The sequence below is a fragment of the Misgurnus anguillicaudatus genome, chromosome 15 (assembly GCF_027580225.2).
Source record: "Misgurnus anguillicaudatus chromosome 15, ASM2758022v2, whole genome shotgun sequence".
Classification (NCBI taxonomy): domain Eukaryota; kingdom Metazoa; phylum Chordata; class Actinopteri; order Cypriniformes; family Cobitidae; genus Misgurnus; species Misgurnus anguillicaudatus.
Window position 1 is genome coordinate 7,987,489 of NC_073351.2, and position 16,779 is coordinate 8,004,267.

General features: G+C 39.4%; 1 protein-coding gene across 1 annotated transcript; it reads right to left on the reverse strand.

The window, feature by feature from the left end:
- Positions 1-12,024: 12,024 nt before the first annotated feature.
- On the reverse strand, positions 12,025-15,218 carry fzd9b (frizzled class receptor 9b). The gene has a single exon (XM_055174706.2). It carries the CDS (start codon positions 14,643-14,645, stop codon positions 12,906-12,908), a length of 1,740 nt encoding a protein of 579 aa, XP_055030681.2. The 5' UTR covers positions 14,646-15,218; the 3' UTR covers positions 12,025-12,905.
- Positions 15,219-16,779: the final 1,561 nt, after the last annotated feature.

Sequence of the window (16,779 nt, forward strand, 5' to 3'; positions counted from 1 at the left end):
ACGCGTTTGGTGTGTACGTAGCATAAGGTAATGTTAGTAAAAATGCACGTGAAAAATTTCACCTACATACAACAACGCTGTCAAAAAATGTACATGGATCCACAAAGACGACTAAATCTGCTGCATTATGCATACGGCAGGCCAGTAGATGGCGATGTTACCTTGTAAAGAAACACTATGGGCCCTATTTTAACGATCTGAAACGCAAGTGTGAAGTGCAAAGCGCAAGTGACTTTGTGGACGAATCTTGGGTGCTGTTGCAGAGATATTTCTCCCGCCAGGCGCAAATCAATAAGGGGTTGGTCTAAAGTAGGTTTATTATTCATAGGTGTGGTTTGGGCGTAACGTCAAATAAACCAATCAGAACGCTATCCAACATTCCCTTTAAACGCAAGGGCGCAAGTTCCATGGCGGGGTGCTATTATTATGACGGATTTGACAGGCGCACGCCAGGAGCGGTTCACAGCCGAGGAGACCCACGTTCTTGTAAGAGCAGTCAAAGACAGAGAAGTTGTTTTGTATGGGGATGGGAGAAACCCGCCCAAATCAGCGTCGGTTAAACAGGCGTGAGAGGAAATATAGCCACAATTGTCTCATCAGCTGGCATCCCCATCGTTGCACCAAGCGCTACAATGATGTCAGGAGACGGGGGAATCCCAAGCTTGCCAGCATAAATCGGGCACGCCGTGTAACGGGAGGTGGATCTGCCTTTACACATGACCTGACACCAGCAGAGGACATCGCTGCGTCCACCCTCACCGCTGAAAGGGTTTGAGGGCTTTGAAATCGGACCCAAGAAACGCAAGCAAGGTCCAACCCCAAAGTACACTTACAAATCAAGTTCGTGTACATTAAGGTTTCTTACGAAAACATTTTAATTATTATTTACATAAAATAAACGTAATACAGCCACACAACAAACTTATGAAAATATTTTAATCGTTATTTGCATGAGAATTTTTTAACGCAGCCACACAATAAATAAAAACTATCACCACAATGCTCACCACAATGATTTCCCTTATCTCATGTGTTAATATTTTTTATTGTAACAACTTATGATTTAATGATTTCACTTATCTCATGTGTTAATATTTTTTATTGTAACAGTTTATGATTTGCAAAAATAACTGTTGCATTTGTTTAGATTAGATAAGCAAAGTGTGTGCGCGTTGTGCACGCTATACATTATGGTCAAGCATGCGCCCTTAAAATAGCATAAACAACGTGCCAAGACTTTAGACTAGTTTTTTTTGGTCAGTGGCGCAATTGTTTTTTGAAACTGCAAAATAGCATCAGGGATGGTTTGCGCCGGAACACGCCTCCTTTTTTGCGCTGAACTGCCCAGGGAGCGCAAGTTCATTCCCTAGTTTGCCGACGTGCGTCTGTGGAGGGAAAACCCCGCTGTGCGCCGGTGCAAAATACGAATGATACATGCGTTACTGACAAAGTCATTTGCGCTGGGTGCAAGATAGGGCCCTATATGCCTGCGCACATACACATTCATCTACAGAGAAATAAATGCAAACATTCCAGATGGTGTAAGCATTGAGCAGCTTTGTTTAGATTGACAATAAAGCAGGTTTATTACTATAAGCAAGCAACCCTGGACTAAAGCAACACATTTTTTAAAAACTTGTTAGTGAAGCGTTAATAAACTCATACAGCACACACTGTAGGCCGCCATTGTTGTTTTAGTTATACTCGCGCATGCCTTTAGACTGAATTAACACATGTGCATGCAGCATGACGTCACCATTATCACAGATTCGCGTTTATGATAAAAGAGACGCTCACGTTCATAAAATACACGCAAGACACTCCCTTAACACTAAACTCTGATTACGCATGAGATTATGCGAGTATCTGGAAAATGCGAGTGTCTCTTTTATCATTAACCCTTTAGACGCGTCTGCAGCAGGCACTTATTTTGACAAACCACGTGATGCACATAGGTTCACTCGACGCGCCGAATAAATATTTTGAAATGATGAACCACACACATGGCCGGCTACATAAGTATTGTGACAATTTTCGCAAGTCATCGGCCGCCACTGGTGTGTAAGACAGAAAAGGTGAAGTATTTAATTTAGTTTGAATCAAACCGGCCAACTTGCTGAAAAAGCAGTTCAGTTGTGCTAGTTTAAAATGGCAATGTAGTTACACTTTAATTGTCAGTCATGTTAAGGAAGTTTGTGTGAGCTACATGAGATCATTAAAAGGTCCAGAGATGTATTTTAAGAGGATAGTCTTTTCTATGCATCTCCACACCCCTGACCCCCAATCCCTGGCTCTCTTTCTAAAAGCAGACGATGACACGCACCGTTTAAAGCTCTTTGTTGTTGTTGTTTTTCCCCTTGCTGCTTCAGCCTTTGTTGATCTCTCCCATTCCTGTTCTCTCTGGAGAGACTTTGGTACTGGAGATTAGAGAGGTCTGCTGCCTAGCAACCGGAATCAAAACGGCAGAGGCCTGCGTGTCTAAAACGCCTGACCTAGATAACACATCGCCTGTGATCATGCATCACGACAACCCACGATGGAAGGCGCAGCCGAGCTCCCGTCACTTTGTCACACCGGCAAACGGCTGCCGTCGCAGTGCGCTCGCGTCACTTTGAGGAAACAGCAACCTCGTGTCAATCGAACGCAGTCACTGATGGATCTGTACTCCTGAGGGCAACGTGTTAAACGTAAAAGAGTTGACAAACAATATCTCACGCTGATATTAAAATGCGACAGTTGTTAAATACTAAAATAGAACAAGAGGTTTTCTCAGGGATGGAGAAGACGTAAAGATGGCACTCGCAAATCTCTTGACAACCCCCTGGCATATCTTATGCGATTTATTGCCGCTTCTGAACGACATGATGAAACAGACTGCAAATTTGTGCTAAGCTTTACTTTCCTTTTAATCCGGTTCTTCAGAACGACTGAAAAGACGAAAGACTGATTTTTTAAAAGACGCAGATCTCTGATTTACCGAGTTTCGCATGTCTGGAGATCATGCAAATCATGACCTGTTGCAATTTCTTTTTAAATTATTTTTCATCACTTACGCAGATGGCAAAAAAACATTTTAAGTGGTGGTAATGTCAGAGACACGTTCGCAAATACAGACGCAAATAAGTAGCAAATAAATAGATCATAATTATGTGGAACCATTGAGCATTGTCCACTAATGTAGTATAATGAAACCTTAAGAGGGTTAACTAACTAAAATTATCGTCATTGCTAATTTTACTTCACCTTTTTAAGTACCATGACCGTACTTTACCTGTTTATAGCTTTTTCAATAACAAGCTACAATTTCCAAATATAGCAGTGTGGCTTTATGTTAAAGGGCACCTATTATGCAAATTCATTTGTATATAAATGTGCGTTGGCAGTGTGTAAACACAACAACCCTACAATGAAAAAATATTTCCTTCATTTTTAATCCCTGTTAAACCAAAGCATACCATTTGATTCTATGTTAATGTGATGTCACACTGATAAAACCCCGCCCACAACCATTGACTGACAGTCCTGCATTACCATAGTTTCAATCCTCAGTGAGTTCTATGCTGTTCGCCATGTTTCAATAGTAAGATACTATTTACTCCGACTGTATTCATGGGAATCAGATCTATTTTTAAAGAGCACCTATTGTCCGATTCATATTTTTACATTTCCTTTGGTGTGTAATTGTGTATTAGTACATGTTAAAAATATGCAAAAACCTAAAGTAAACAATGACGCAAGTTATCATCTCCAACCTTAATCTCTTTTCTTGGACTACAACAAACACACGGATTGTAGGCAACAATTTACTTCCTGGAATTGGTGATGTAGACAAGACCGACATTATCATAATTCATCCTGCTTCAGACTCACAGCCTGTAAGTTAACTCCTGTTAGCAACCGAATCTTTCAAACATGGCTCATTTGCATTTAAAGGTACACACAAGAAAACAGCGCTTTTTTGCTCCCACCCATATAGGGACATTTTGGACATGCTATAATAAATGATCTGTGGAGTATTTTGAGCTAAAACTTCACAGACACATTCTGGGCACACCTGGGACTTATATTACATCTTTTAAAAAATACATAATAGGTGCCCTTTAAATTGCTGTTTTCATGTATTTAATTAGATAATAATCACACAAACACATATAAATGCAATTTTTCCAGAACTGATGTGACTAAAGTATCAAATCATCATCAAACTTTTATAAAACTTAAACTAACCACAGAGAAACACTTGTCCTTTATATTATAATACACGTATTCCAGCTATAGCTCCCCTAGTGGCAACACTGAGAATACACCATATACCTGCATTCACACCCATACAGTGACAAATGAAAGCAAGCGTTTGCTTTTACGACTATTTTTGTGTATTTTGGGGCTTCTGAAGTCAAGGTGGTGGAAACCAAATGTATTTGTGCCGTCTCCAGTAACACCATAGTGAAATCTAATGTAGGTTTAGTGGATTAATTGTGGTTTAATAAAGACCTGTCAGTCGGATTCAAAGAGTTCAAAACTTCATGCCCGATTGCAAACAAGAGTGTTAAACTTGAAGAAGCACAGGAGAAGAGCGATGTGGTTATAAGCAACGAGGTAGACGTGATATGGTCTGTAAAATCCACTGAAGTTACTTTACTATGGCTCGTTTCTGAAACATTTTTGGGGTCTTTCGTTAACATTAACTCTGACAAAGACTGCACTGTTTCACTGTTTTGGAATCTGGGTAGATTTCGTGTTATTCTGAGAATTTCAATGTTTGTTTAAACAATATTTTTGGGATATTTCACGCATATTTTCCTGTCACGAAGAGACCACATTTTTTTTTCAATGAATCCTGGGCTGTTTTACCTTTGGCAGCTTTAGAAATGAACTCAGTCAGTGGGTTATGTTTTGTTTGGGTGTATAATACAATATCTGAGTTTATGTGAGTGTGATAGCACTGGCGATGACCCAAAAACAATGCACTGCAACACATTCAGCAGGATTTTATTGCTAAATGTGTTTTTTTGATCACCTGTTTAATTGAATTCAGTGAATTGACTTGAACTAAACTGTGGTCTTTACAGTTCTGTTGGTTCTTCAGGGTTGAAAAATTGAACTTAATTTGGAAATAGAAAAGAGGGTTTCAGAGGAGAAAGAACTAAAAGCGTTTATAAAATGCCCACAAAACCAGTCATAAGTCGCAGGGTTATATTTGTAACAAAAACCAACAATATATTGTATAGGTCACAATTATCCTTTTTTTAATGCTCAAATTATTAGGATATTAAGTAAAAAGATCATGCTCCATGAAGATATTTTGTACATTAATATATATATAAAAATATTTATTATTAGTAATATGTGTGGCTAGGTACTTAATTTGGACAACTTTAAAGGTGATTTTCTCAATATTTCGATTTCTTTGCACCCCCAGATTCCAGATTTTCAAATAGTTGTATCTCGGCCAAATTTATCATAACAAACCATACATTATGGAAAGCTAATTTATTCAGCTTTCAGATAAAAAATGAACCCTTATGACAAAGTAGGTAGCCTATACAATATAATTCAAAATGGCGGAAAGAAAGGAAGTAGGTTTGACTGACATATTTGGTGCCGTACTCAACATGAGCAAAATAAAGTGAAGTCTTATGACAGAAATTTAATCAAATACTATAAACATTTTATTAATTTCTTTACATCTCGTGACCACTAGGAGGTGCTGGCCTAAAGGTTTGCGTGTGCTCTCAGAACTAGAACTGGGGAAAAAAATCGCCTGCGATTCTCCGATTCTCATATGTGTCTCATCAGTAAAGCCATTTTGGTGATTAGTAGCAAAATTATCATCACCTGCTTTCAGATTGAGCAGCATTTACTACACAGAGCCGAATTTCACAGAAGATTGCAAAATCACGTTCATAATAGTTAGAAATCGCCACCAATATTGTATGCGATTTTGCCTCTACTCTGTGAAATTCGGTTCTGTGTAGTAAATGCCGCTTTATCTAAAAGCAGGAGATGACGCTTTACTACTTTTCACCGAACCGGCTTTACTGATGAGACACGCAAGAGAATCGCAGCCGATTTTTTGACCAGCTCTACTCAGAACATGTTTCTGATGAACCATACCAAGTTTTGTAGTGGTAGGTTATTGCATTAGTGAAACTTAATGACAAAATTCAAAGTGGCCGACAACCCAAATGGCCGAGCGAAAACCATTTGGTATCGTTTGACTCGTCATGCCTCACTAAATCCACTCTCATGATTTTAAACTCAAATTTGCAGTGGTTATAAGCAAAAATAGCCATTTTTCATGACCACTAGGTGACCACATGTTTTTTAAAATCATTTTAAAATCCCAGACAGCAGACGACTCCGGGCCAGATCCGGACCAGAGCTGCTTACTTTGGCGCAGATGCAGTGCGGATCCGGCCCAGAGTCATCTGCTGTGATGAAACTGCCATTTATATGTCCAACTGAGTCATTTATTTTCTATAAAAAATGGTGTCCCCATTACTGCTGTCATTACCATCACATCAGCCTTAAGGGGGTCGCACACTGGACACACAGCTCAGTGCCGGGCTGTTCTAAAAAATCTAACACATTGTTTTCTATGAGTATATGCACACTGGCGCCAACAGGTGGCGCCTGTCTGCGGCGCCTGTCTGCGGCACCCAGCTTTGACTCAGGAAGTTGCTCAAATCTCTGTCGCGCCACTCACATAGTTTAACATTAAATAACATCATATTTGTCCCAAATCATTAGCGATTAACATTAGCTGCTAGCGTATATTTTGCATTTTTAAGTAGACGCTATCTAACTAAGCTTGCGCTATTTAATGTGCACTTCTGGTTTACGATGCCTCCAAGTTGTCCTAAACGCGGTGCTGAGCTGTGCGTCCAGTGTGCGACCCCCTTTAAGATAACATTTACGCTTCCATAAAGGTTAACATTTGGTTGATATGATACTGAGAAGTTCATAACAGCAAATTTAATAAAAAATTGGTTCATTTAAAGATTAACATGGTATGAGAATTATCATCATTACCACATAAATTTCTTTATCATTGTATTATTTCCATGAATTGCTCTGTGTTGTTTTATGTAGTTCAGTCAGTGTCTATATGGAGCTTGTATAAGCAATTTAAAAGCTTGGCTAACTGTCGCTGCAAAAAAGTGCCAATTTTAATGTCATTGCAGTTATATGTCATTACCATCAATCACAATGTCAAACATCAACATCATATATAGAGATATCAAAATCTAGCCATGATCAGATGTTTATTTTATAACATGTGATCAAACATATATCAGTTTAAAATCATGTTTAAAAATGCCCCACCTCTGTGTGTGTATATATGTCTGAGTAAAACTGAAAGATCAGCGCTGAGAGAGCAAGTGGATCTATGTGTGAACCCCACTTGCACATTTTCATGGAAAGCTCGTCTTTTAGGCCTGCAGGTTTTCAATGTGCTCATTTACACATCAAACCAGTGCAGAAAAGGGATAGTTCTCTGGAGGGCAGGGGAGGGTGGAGGGGGTGGATGAGCGTAATGAGGGCTTCTTTTATTCTCTTTGCTCTCCCTCACTCGCTTTCTTCTTTCCTGAGGGGTGGGTGGGTGGATGTGGACTGATAAGCATGGCTGGGGTTCGGGTGGAGGTGGGGTAAACATCTCATAAAGATCCTCTTTTAATCAAACACATGACCGGACGGATGGACAGGACAGCGCACCGACCGCATCCCACCACATGCAGCAAATATCTGGAGACATGAGACAAACTTAAAGCACATTGTGATATTCTGTTAGATAATATATTATAGCAACACAAGCACAGTTTAAAAAAATATATATTTTACAAAAATAACTCACATTTCCTTTTTGGTACTCAAAGTCAAGTAGTCAAGGTAAAGATATTTTAATTTTAGCTGTTATTTCTCCTTCTACATTTGCATTGTAAACTGTTTATGTTGGCTATTAAAGGAAAACCCCACCGTTTTTCAATATTTTACTATGTTCTTACATCAATTTTTAATCTTTGTACAGCGCGTCGTGAATGTGTTATCATTTAGCCTAGCCCCATTCATTCCTTAGGATCCAAACAGGGATGTATTTATAAGCCACCAAACTCTTCCATGTTTTCTCTATTTAAAGACTGTTACATGAGTAGTTACATCAGTAAGTATGGTGGCACAAAATAAAACGTTTGTTTGGATCCTAAGGAATGAATGGGGCTAGGCTAAATGCTAACACATTCAAGAAGCGCTATACAAAGATTAAAAGTGCACGCATTGAAAAAGAAAGGTATTTATTAGTTCATCTAAGTTAAGGTAAGAACATAGTAAAATATTGTAAAACGGTGGTGTTTTTCTTTAAGGCTGTTAAATCCTTCATATGTTGCATCTGCTAAATGAATAGATGTAATGTACATGGCATTTATTGCTTAAAGGTTGCCTAACCCTATTAAAAGTCTGTTTTGAATTATCCTCCAGTTTCTGAAGTGCAAGAAAATATTTTGAACAAAACATAAGGGTGCTCATCTGAAAAACAGCCCTATTTAAAATTAAACAAAAACCAGCATAAGCTGGTTGCTGGTTTTAGTTGGTTTAAGGTGGCAGTAGCTGGTCTAAGCTGGTCCTCCCAGCCTGGCAAAGCTGATGATAGGGTGGCCATTCGTGCCAGATCTGCCGGACACGTCCCAAACAGGATTTCAGGTGCATTCTCTGGAAGTCGCGTTGCTTGACCGCATACGTCATCGAGGTTCTCACATTTCAATTAAAATACACACTGCAAAAAATTGTTCTTAGTATTTTTGTCTTGTTTTCAGTAAAAATATCTAAAAATTCTTAAATTAAGATGCTTTTTCTTAATGAGCAAAATGACCCAAGAAAATAAATGTAGTTTTTAGACCAAAAATATCAAATTTAAGTGATTTTGTGCATAAAAAAAGCAAAAAATCTGCCAATGGGGTTATCAAAAAATCTTGAAAATTTGTAAATTCAAGAAAAAAATCAAGAACAAATTCCTTACCCCATTGGCAGATTTTTTTTGCTTGTTTTATGCACAAAATCACTTAAATTTGCTATTTTTGGTCTAAAAACTAGACTTATTTTCTGGGGTCGTTTTGCTAATCAAGAAAAATCATCTTAATTTAAGAATTCTTAGATATTTTTACTGAAAACAAGACAAAAATACTAAGAAATCTTTTTCTTGAAAATAATTTTTTGAGTGCATTAGAAAATTACGTTTTATTTCTTTTAAGACATACAATCATTGTAGTTTAATTCTTTCTTACCTTGAAATGTGACGTGGTCGCCCAATGCGACTTCTGGAGAACGCACCCGAAATCCTATTCGGGACATGTCCGGCGGAACTGGCACGAATGGCCAACCTACTGGTCAAGCTGGTGGGTCAGCTGGTCTTCCGGCCTGCCCAGCTAAGTCCAAGGAGACCAGCTTAAAAAGTGACCAAAACACAGCTATAGACCAGCTTGCTACACCAGCAATACCAGCTAAGACCAAGTTGAGAGACCAGCTCACCAGCTTATGCTGGTCTTAGCTGGATTTTTCAGTAGGGTGGCCATTCGTGCCAGTTCCGCCGGACACATCCCAAACATGTTTTCGGGTGCGTTCTCCGGAAGTCGCATTGGTCGACCACATACGTCATCAAGGTTTAAAATTTAGGATTCAATTTCAGAAAAGCAACCGTTACATTTCAAGGTAAAAATGAAACTACAATGATTGAAAGAAAGAAATCTTAGTTTTTTTATGTATTTTAACTGAAATGTGAGAGCCTCGATGACGTATGCGGTCGAGCAACGCGACTTGAACCGAAAACATGTCTGGCGGAACTGGCACGAATGGCCACCCTATTGTTCAGTAGGGAGGGTGAGTAAACAATCCCAGAATTTTGGTTTTGTTGATGAAGTATATCTTTGCAAATAAGAAATCAACATTTGCTTGCTATGCTGTTTTTTTTAAAAATGCTGTGTTTATTTTCAGTGTCTGTGTGAGAGAAGTGAATAAGATGTGAGTAAATCTGAATGCATGTGTTGCTCCAGCATTGATCACACGTTTGTGGTTGGGCAGGTGCCTTTATATGTAGGCCGATGGACTGAGTCATTTTAATTGAGACCTCTGAACACACGCACGCATACACACACACATATTCCCCTACCAGATGCAGTTTACTGACATCTCCAGAGACGCAACCTGAGCAGAAAAATCCTGAAACACTGTCATAAAACACTAGCAGAGCTCAGCGGCCCGCTCTGAACAACTGGCTGCTGAAAGGATGCGTGTACATGCCAAAAGTTTTTAAGAGGAGATACTCTGGTACCTGTTTTGATGACTGTGTAAATGACACATGCAGCTGTCAGTTCGACAACAAAACCTACAATGTGGCTCGTGTAAGGGGAACATATTTGAATAAGGTTTGGATGTGCAAACAAACAACATTTACATGGAAATGTTGCTAAATGGACCATGGACTTCATTTTAGTGTACGATTGGAAACTTTAGTCAAAAGCAAACAGAGGTTTTACTAGGGTCAGGTACAGCCAAATTCAGTGAGAGTAACTGGGCAACTTGTGTTTGAAAACATTTTTATACAAGAAATATGCATAAGGCCTGTATGTAGGCACTCTACTGAATCATATTTGAAAAACATCCTTATTTACGTGAACTATGAACTAGTCAATTTATTCGAATGTAAATAAATTTGTAAGTTAGTTGATTTCACATTGATTTCAATCTCTGACATGATCTTACTCCGTCAATCTTAAAGATATCATGGTTATATTTTCACAAAATGTTCTTTAAATGTAGTTTAATTTATTTAGATTTTTTTATATAGCTGGCAGGATCACATATGTGTGGTGGGCCTATAAAATTAAAGTAGGCCTACACACAGTTAAGATGAATAAACAAGACATGGACTGTACCATTAATTGGTAACCAATAATCAAACATGTAAACACTTCTGAAAATAATCTAATTTTGTTATACTATGGCAACCAATATCCAACCAGTATCCAGCTCACCCCATTTGTTTAATGCAGTGGTCTCCAACATGGTGCCCGCGGGCATCAGATTGCCTGCACAGAGTCTGTGAGTTGTCCGCCAAAGCACATTCTATTAATAACTTTATTTTAATATTTATCACATATTTTTATATTAGCTTAGCTTCTTTTAAACAATGATTAAACATCTACAAATAAAATCCACAGGTAAAACAAAAAAGTTTGGAGAAGACTATATAAAAAAAAGTAGCCGTCCAGATTGTTTTATCATTGTGGTAGCCCTTGCTCACAAAAAGGTTGGAGACCCCTGGTTTAAGGGCTTTGTAATGTACTCCTATGCCACAGATGTATAAAATATTTATGCATGAATACCCATCTGCTGATTTGGCAAATGAGTGTAGTCCCTAACAATGTGTTTTTAAGCCAATAAATGAGTAAGAAAATGAGTGGAGGCAGGCATGCAATGGCATATAAACAAATCATCAAACCTAAATCTGCAAGTTACAAGCATTGGGGGATTGGATTGGGTGAAGAAAATACATTTCAAGCAGCTATCGGAGCTCTGCATGCTCCAGATCAAGCGTCGGAGAAAAGTGCCTTTATTTGCATGAGTGGCTGAGATCAAAGGAGCGCAGGGGGAAGAGAGAAGCGACGTGCAACAATAGGAGAATCTGGATGTGTGTGTGTGTGTGTTGTTCTCATTAATGCAATATAATTCCAGAACAACCTTTACATTTAAAGGTGATGATGTGAAATCCATGCTACTGTCTGTCGCTCGGCTCAACAATTCCTTTTGAGGATGAAGTGGAGAAAATCACCAGGGATTTCTTTTTTTGGCAAACGCCCTCAAAGGAGGTCTGTCATACAGGGGTAAATTAAAGAGAAAACAAAGTAAAAGCCTGAAAGAAAAGAAGTGGACATGGAGTACAACGTGATGCATTCTAAACAGTAAAGTGCCCGAATCTGTTTAAGCCGTACAAGCGTAATCCCCACGATAAATCACAACTTAGTCCCTAAAAACGGTCAACAGAGATTTATTTCTGTCAGGGGCGTACAAAGCCACAGAACCGCGGCACATAAAGTGTTTTTCGGGGGTAGCCCGGTCTATTGAGGGCTTCTGAAAGAGTCCCTCAAGGATCGATTTGCATTTGAACCGGGGCAACCTTTCAGATGCAAACGTAGCTTTCTTCATCAAAATATTTGCATTGCTTTGACGCATTTTCTCGTTCCAATCCATGCGAAAAGTCTCACCATGACGCTGCTTTTCAACTTCCTCCTCTAAATAAAACCTGAAGCTGTCAGCCAACAACTGCTCGCCTTCAATTAAAATAATAGTGTTACTACTGTAGCAACAGCACAACACAATAGTGTATTTTCTGCTAGCGCAAAGGCTGAAAGTGGAGCAATTTAATTTTAAAAAGTTTTAGTACTGCAAAACATTTAAGACAACTGTTGAAAATATATAACACTTTATTTTCTTCTCCAAAAAGGCACTTTTTAACAGACTGAAGACTCGTGAATGCCATCTTGTTAGAAACCAAGACAGAAAAATATTAAATATATATATATATATATATAATATATTTACAATAAATAAAAGTCATTTTAACAAGAAATTAAGCAGGTTGAAGTTACAGTTTAAGTGAATATCTCCATGCAAGAATGACTGGCTTTGTAGATAAAAACTGACTAGACTGTGTGAACAGGTGTAAATATTTCTCATTCTTTTGCTTTTCTATGCCAAGCAATAAAACAAACCCCTATTAAATAACAAGTACTGATAATCAATCCATTAGGTTTAAGTTCACTTCACGGCACACAATCTGCCTTCTTTGAAGTCCGAGAGGCCCGGGTTCTGCCTCTATACAGTACATCATAGATTAGATCCATGAGCTGCGCTCATACATGCGTGGGACTATCCGAGTAGGGATCAGTCTTAGACATGTGCAGTATGACGGCAGGCGCTTTGTAGTGACAGTGACTGGTGCTGCAACTCCCACTGCAATGTTTCCTGCAAGTCCTGTCTGTCAACTTTCTGCTACACAGTCCCTGCCAAGTCTGCAATGTCTTCGAGCTCCATACCCACACGCCGCTGGTGATGCCCACCACCAGTGACATGAAGATCTTTAGCATGAACACAGCCACCGTGGGTACCGAAGACTCCAGGGAGCAGTCCTCGTTCCTACGGCCTGGGAATGTGGTGCACTTGCTCTGCAATCCTCTGAATTTCCAGTAGTCCATATTGAGTCGCTCGTAGAAGTAGCATATGATGACGCAGGTGGCAGGGACCGTGTAGAGGATGGAGTAGATGCCGATTTTCACCATCAACTTTTCCAGCTTTTCCGTGTTGGTGCCTTCGATCTTCATCACCTTTCTGATGTGGAAGAGCGCCACGAAGCCGGTCAGGATGAAAGACGTACCGATGACGAGGTAGCAGGAGAGCGGGATGAGGACGAAGCCTGTTAGTGCGCCCACATCCATGCTGCCCACGTAGCAAAGTCCGGTGAGCTCATCGCCTGCGACTTTCCGCATAGTGAGGATGACTATGGTCTTCAGGGCGGGTATGCCCCACGCAGCCATGTGGAAGTAACTGCTGTGCGATTCGATAGCCTCGTGACCCCATTTCTTACCAGCGGCCAGAAACCAGGTGATGGTGAGGATAACCCACCAGATAGAGCTTGCCATGCCAAAATAATAGAGTATGAGGAAGACTATGGTACAACCTGTACTCTCCAGGCCTTCTTGGATGATGTACAACTCCCCATTTTCACGGTCACACGCAATGTTCTCCGCCCCAGCGACGGACCGAATGATAAAAGCGACAGAGTAGACATTATAGCACATGGAGAGGAAGATGATGGGCCGCTCTGGGTACTGAAAGCGATGAGGGTCAAGAAGAAAGGTGAGGACCGTGAAAGCTGTGGATACGAAGCACAAAGTCGACCAAACCGCCATCCAGATGAATGCAAAGTCCTTATCCTGTCTGGACCAGAACACGTCCACAGCAGACGAGCAGCGTGGAGCACACGTCTCACTTTTTTCCACGTACTGGAACTTTTCTGGGTTCTCGCAAACTCCTACGACCCCAGGGCGTCCGCTCACCGTGCCTTGCTGCCTGGGTCTGTGTGGCACGGGCAACATACCTTCTCCTTTCTTGGTCTCGGTTTTGGTATCGTTTTCCGGCGCTTCCATGCACAGGGCGTTGGGGTCGTTTTTGGTGGGCAGTTTCGAACAGTTCAACGAATCCGGCCAGGCGTAATTAAACTTCTTCATTATAGGCGAGCACTTCTGACGTGCCTGTTCGCACATCGGACGACATGCATGAATGGAAGTGGACACTTGGTCCGCACACATGGGGGCAAAAAGGGAGCAGAGGAAAAATCTCAAGTGTACATCACAGCCGTACTCCACCAGCGTGGAGAATTCTTTGAGTTTATCCGCAGCCTCCGTCTGACTATCATGGCCCATAAAGTTGGGCATCCGCGTGAGGTTGTACCCAATGCCTAGACACATGGGGATGGTAATAGGCTCACATTTAGCTGGTCTCCCTCTCTCCAGGTCATAAGAGCTCATTTCAAGGCTGTAGGCAGCTATAACCAGCTGACACCATAGAGAAAGCAAAATTATAAGAGGTCCCATGCTGGATTTTCAGTCACCCTTTTTGAATGAAAAAAAACTTTCCTGGTATAAACAGTCTGAAGTGGAGATAATTTTGGAAAGGTGGTGAGCTATGAGTGATTGTATAGCCCCATAAACACTGCTTACATTAGCAGTGTTTCAATGACTGCCATCCAATTAAAAACGCCAGAATATCCCTCTTATTCCTTTTCAAACAAAGTCTTCACATCGTACACTACGATGCTTAAAGTCCAGGATCGTCATGTAGGCGCGCGTGCACTGTCACGGAAAAAATAAGTGATATTTCGCGTCAGTCAACGCCGCATTTGCAAACATAACAGCATCGTGGAGGAGTTCAAAAAGATAAACAACACATTTCTTCTTATCTCCGGTTATTTCCAAACTTCTGAGAAGCATACGGTCGTTGTGAAGCACGCAGGGTGTTTTCAGCGCTCTCCTCTCATCTCTACTGGCGCTCGCTGAACTCTCGCTCGCCTCCTCTCTCAATGCGCTCTAATGCGGGGGCGGGACATTCTCGACGCACTCGTCTGACCACGCCCACACGCTACCGAACAATGGTTGATGCAAAGATCGAGCTCCGCCTACTTACAACTTAAAATACATAGCGTATTGTGTAACTCCGCTCATCTACAACAGAAGAGGCGCTAAAACATTTGTTTGCTTTTATTTTCGTCATTTAAAAACTACAGGTTGAAATGATTAAGGATTACATTAGACATACCGGGACATTTTATAGTTTTGTTATTGTAAGACTGTGTATAAAATAAACGAAGAAATACCTTATTTATCGTTTCTAGAGTAAAAACATAATTTTATAATAAACAATGTACTGATATTTTTATGCAATATATACACACTGCTGTAATATACTAATATTTCGTCTATTGTTTGTGTCAAAAAATAAGTTACAATAACTGTACTATGTTATAATTTATTGGAATCTTTAAAAAACATTTTTTTACTGCAAACTATGGGATGGTTTGTTTAATCAGACATTAAACTCATTCATCATTCCTCATTTATCATTCCCATCATTCATTTAGCAATCCTTATTAAAAATATTGTAAATCCATGAATATGGGATTTTAAGAGATTAAAGCTGATATAACATGTCCCCCCATGGCAGAGGCAATAAAATTGATGAAAGTTATAGTTTTTATAGTTTTTCTCAGTCGCTTTGGAGCATTTCTCAAATCGTTTTAAAATTTGCTAAATAATGCGTGCATTACAATTTGTACAAACTGCACAACATCATGAATGTCCTGCAAAAGCCTGTAACTTGTTCAAAATCCCCTTTCTTCTCTTAAAAGTAGCTACATTTTAACTTCAGTGAAAGTCCCATCAAAATGGCAAGTCCATGTATTATTGTTGATGAACATGAAAATATTTAGCCATGCTGTCAGTATACCAAGTGTACACAATTATATGTGTCAGTATTTTCTGATGAAAACTGTGGATGAATTCACATTTTTACATTTTTCCGTAAATAAATTACACACATTGTTATTCTGAAAAAAAGTAATTTTACAGTACAAATAAAAAATACCAAAATTAGAAAGGTTCACTGTACACTGTAAAAAATGGTACATTTACTGTAACTCAAAATTTCAAGATTCACTGACAACAATTTATCAATTCAGTTCACATTTATAAAAACCTATGGAAAGCATGCTTACAATAACAGATTATGACACAAAAGTCACCCATTTTGCATGACATGACTTGTACGATGAACTAATTCCTAAATGTTTTAAAGTGTAAGACTATTCAACATAAACCAATATAATCTATTTTGATGAAAATGTAGCAAATAGCAGGCAAAATAATCTGCATGATTGTAACAAAGCATTTGCATTTTGTACAAAATTATGAGAATATGCTTTTAAGTTGTGCACTTGATGACGGAGGTTGAACAAAGTGTTTAAAAAAAAAATCTAATTCTGATCTGATAAATGCGACTGAGAAAAAGTGTAAAACAGCTAGTGTGATACTCAACTCCTCAGGAAATTAGACTCAGAGATGTCCATTCCAACGTTAATGAAAGAAAAGCAAAGCCAAGAAGCTTTAATTCTGAAAATAATCAATCTGTGTTTTATTAAACTTTATTTGTACTGATATTTTTTTAAATGGAAGA

Bases quoted from the DNA above. Each gene is read 5' to 3' on its own strand.
- fzd9b (XM_055174706.2), bottom strand. From the start codon at position 14,645: ATGGGACCTCTTATAATTTTGCTTTCTCTATGGTGTCAGCTGGTTATA.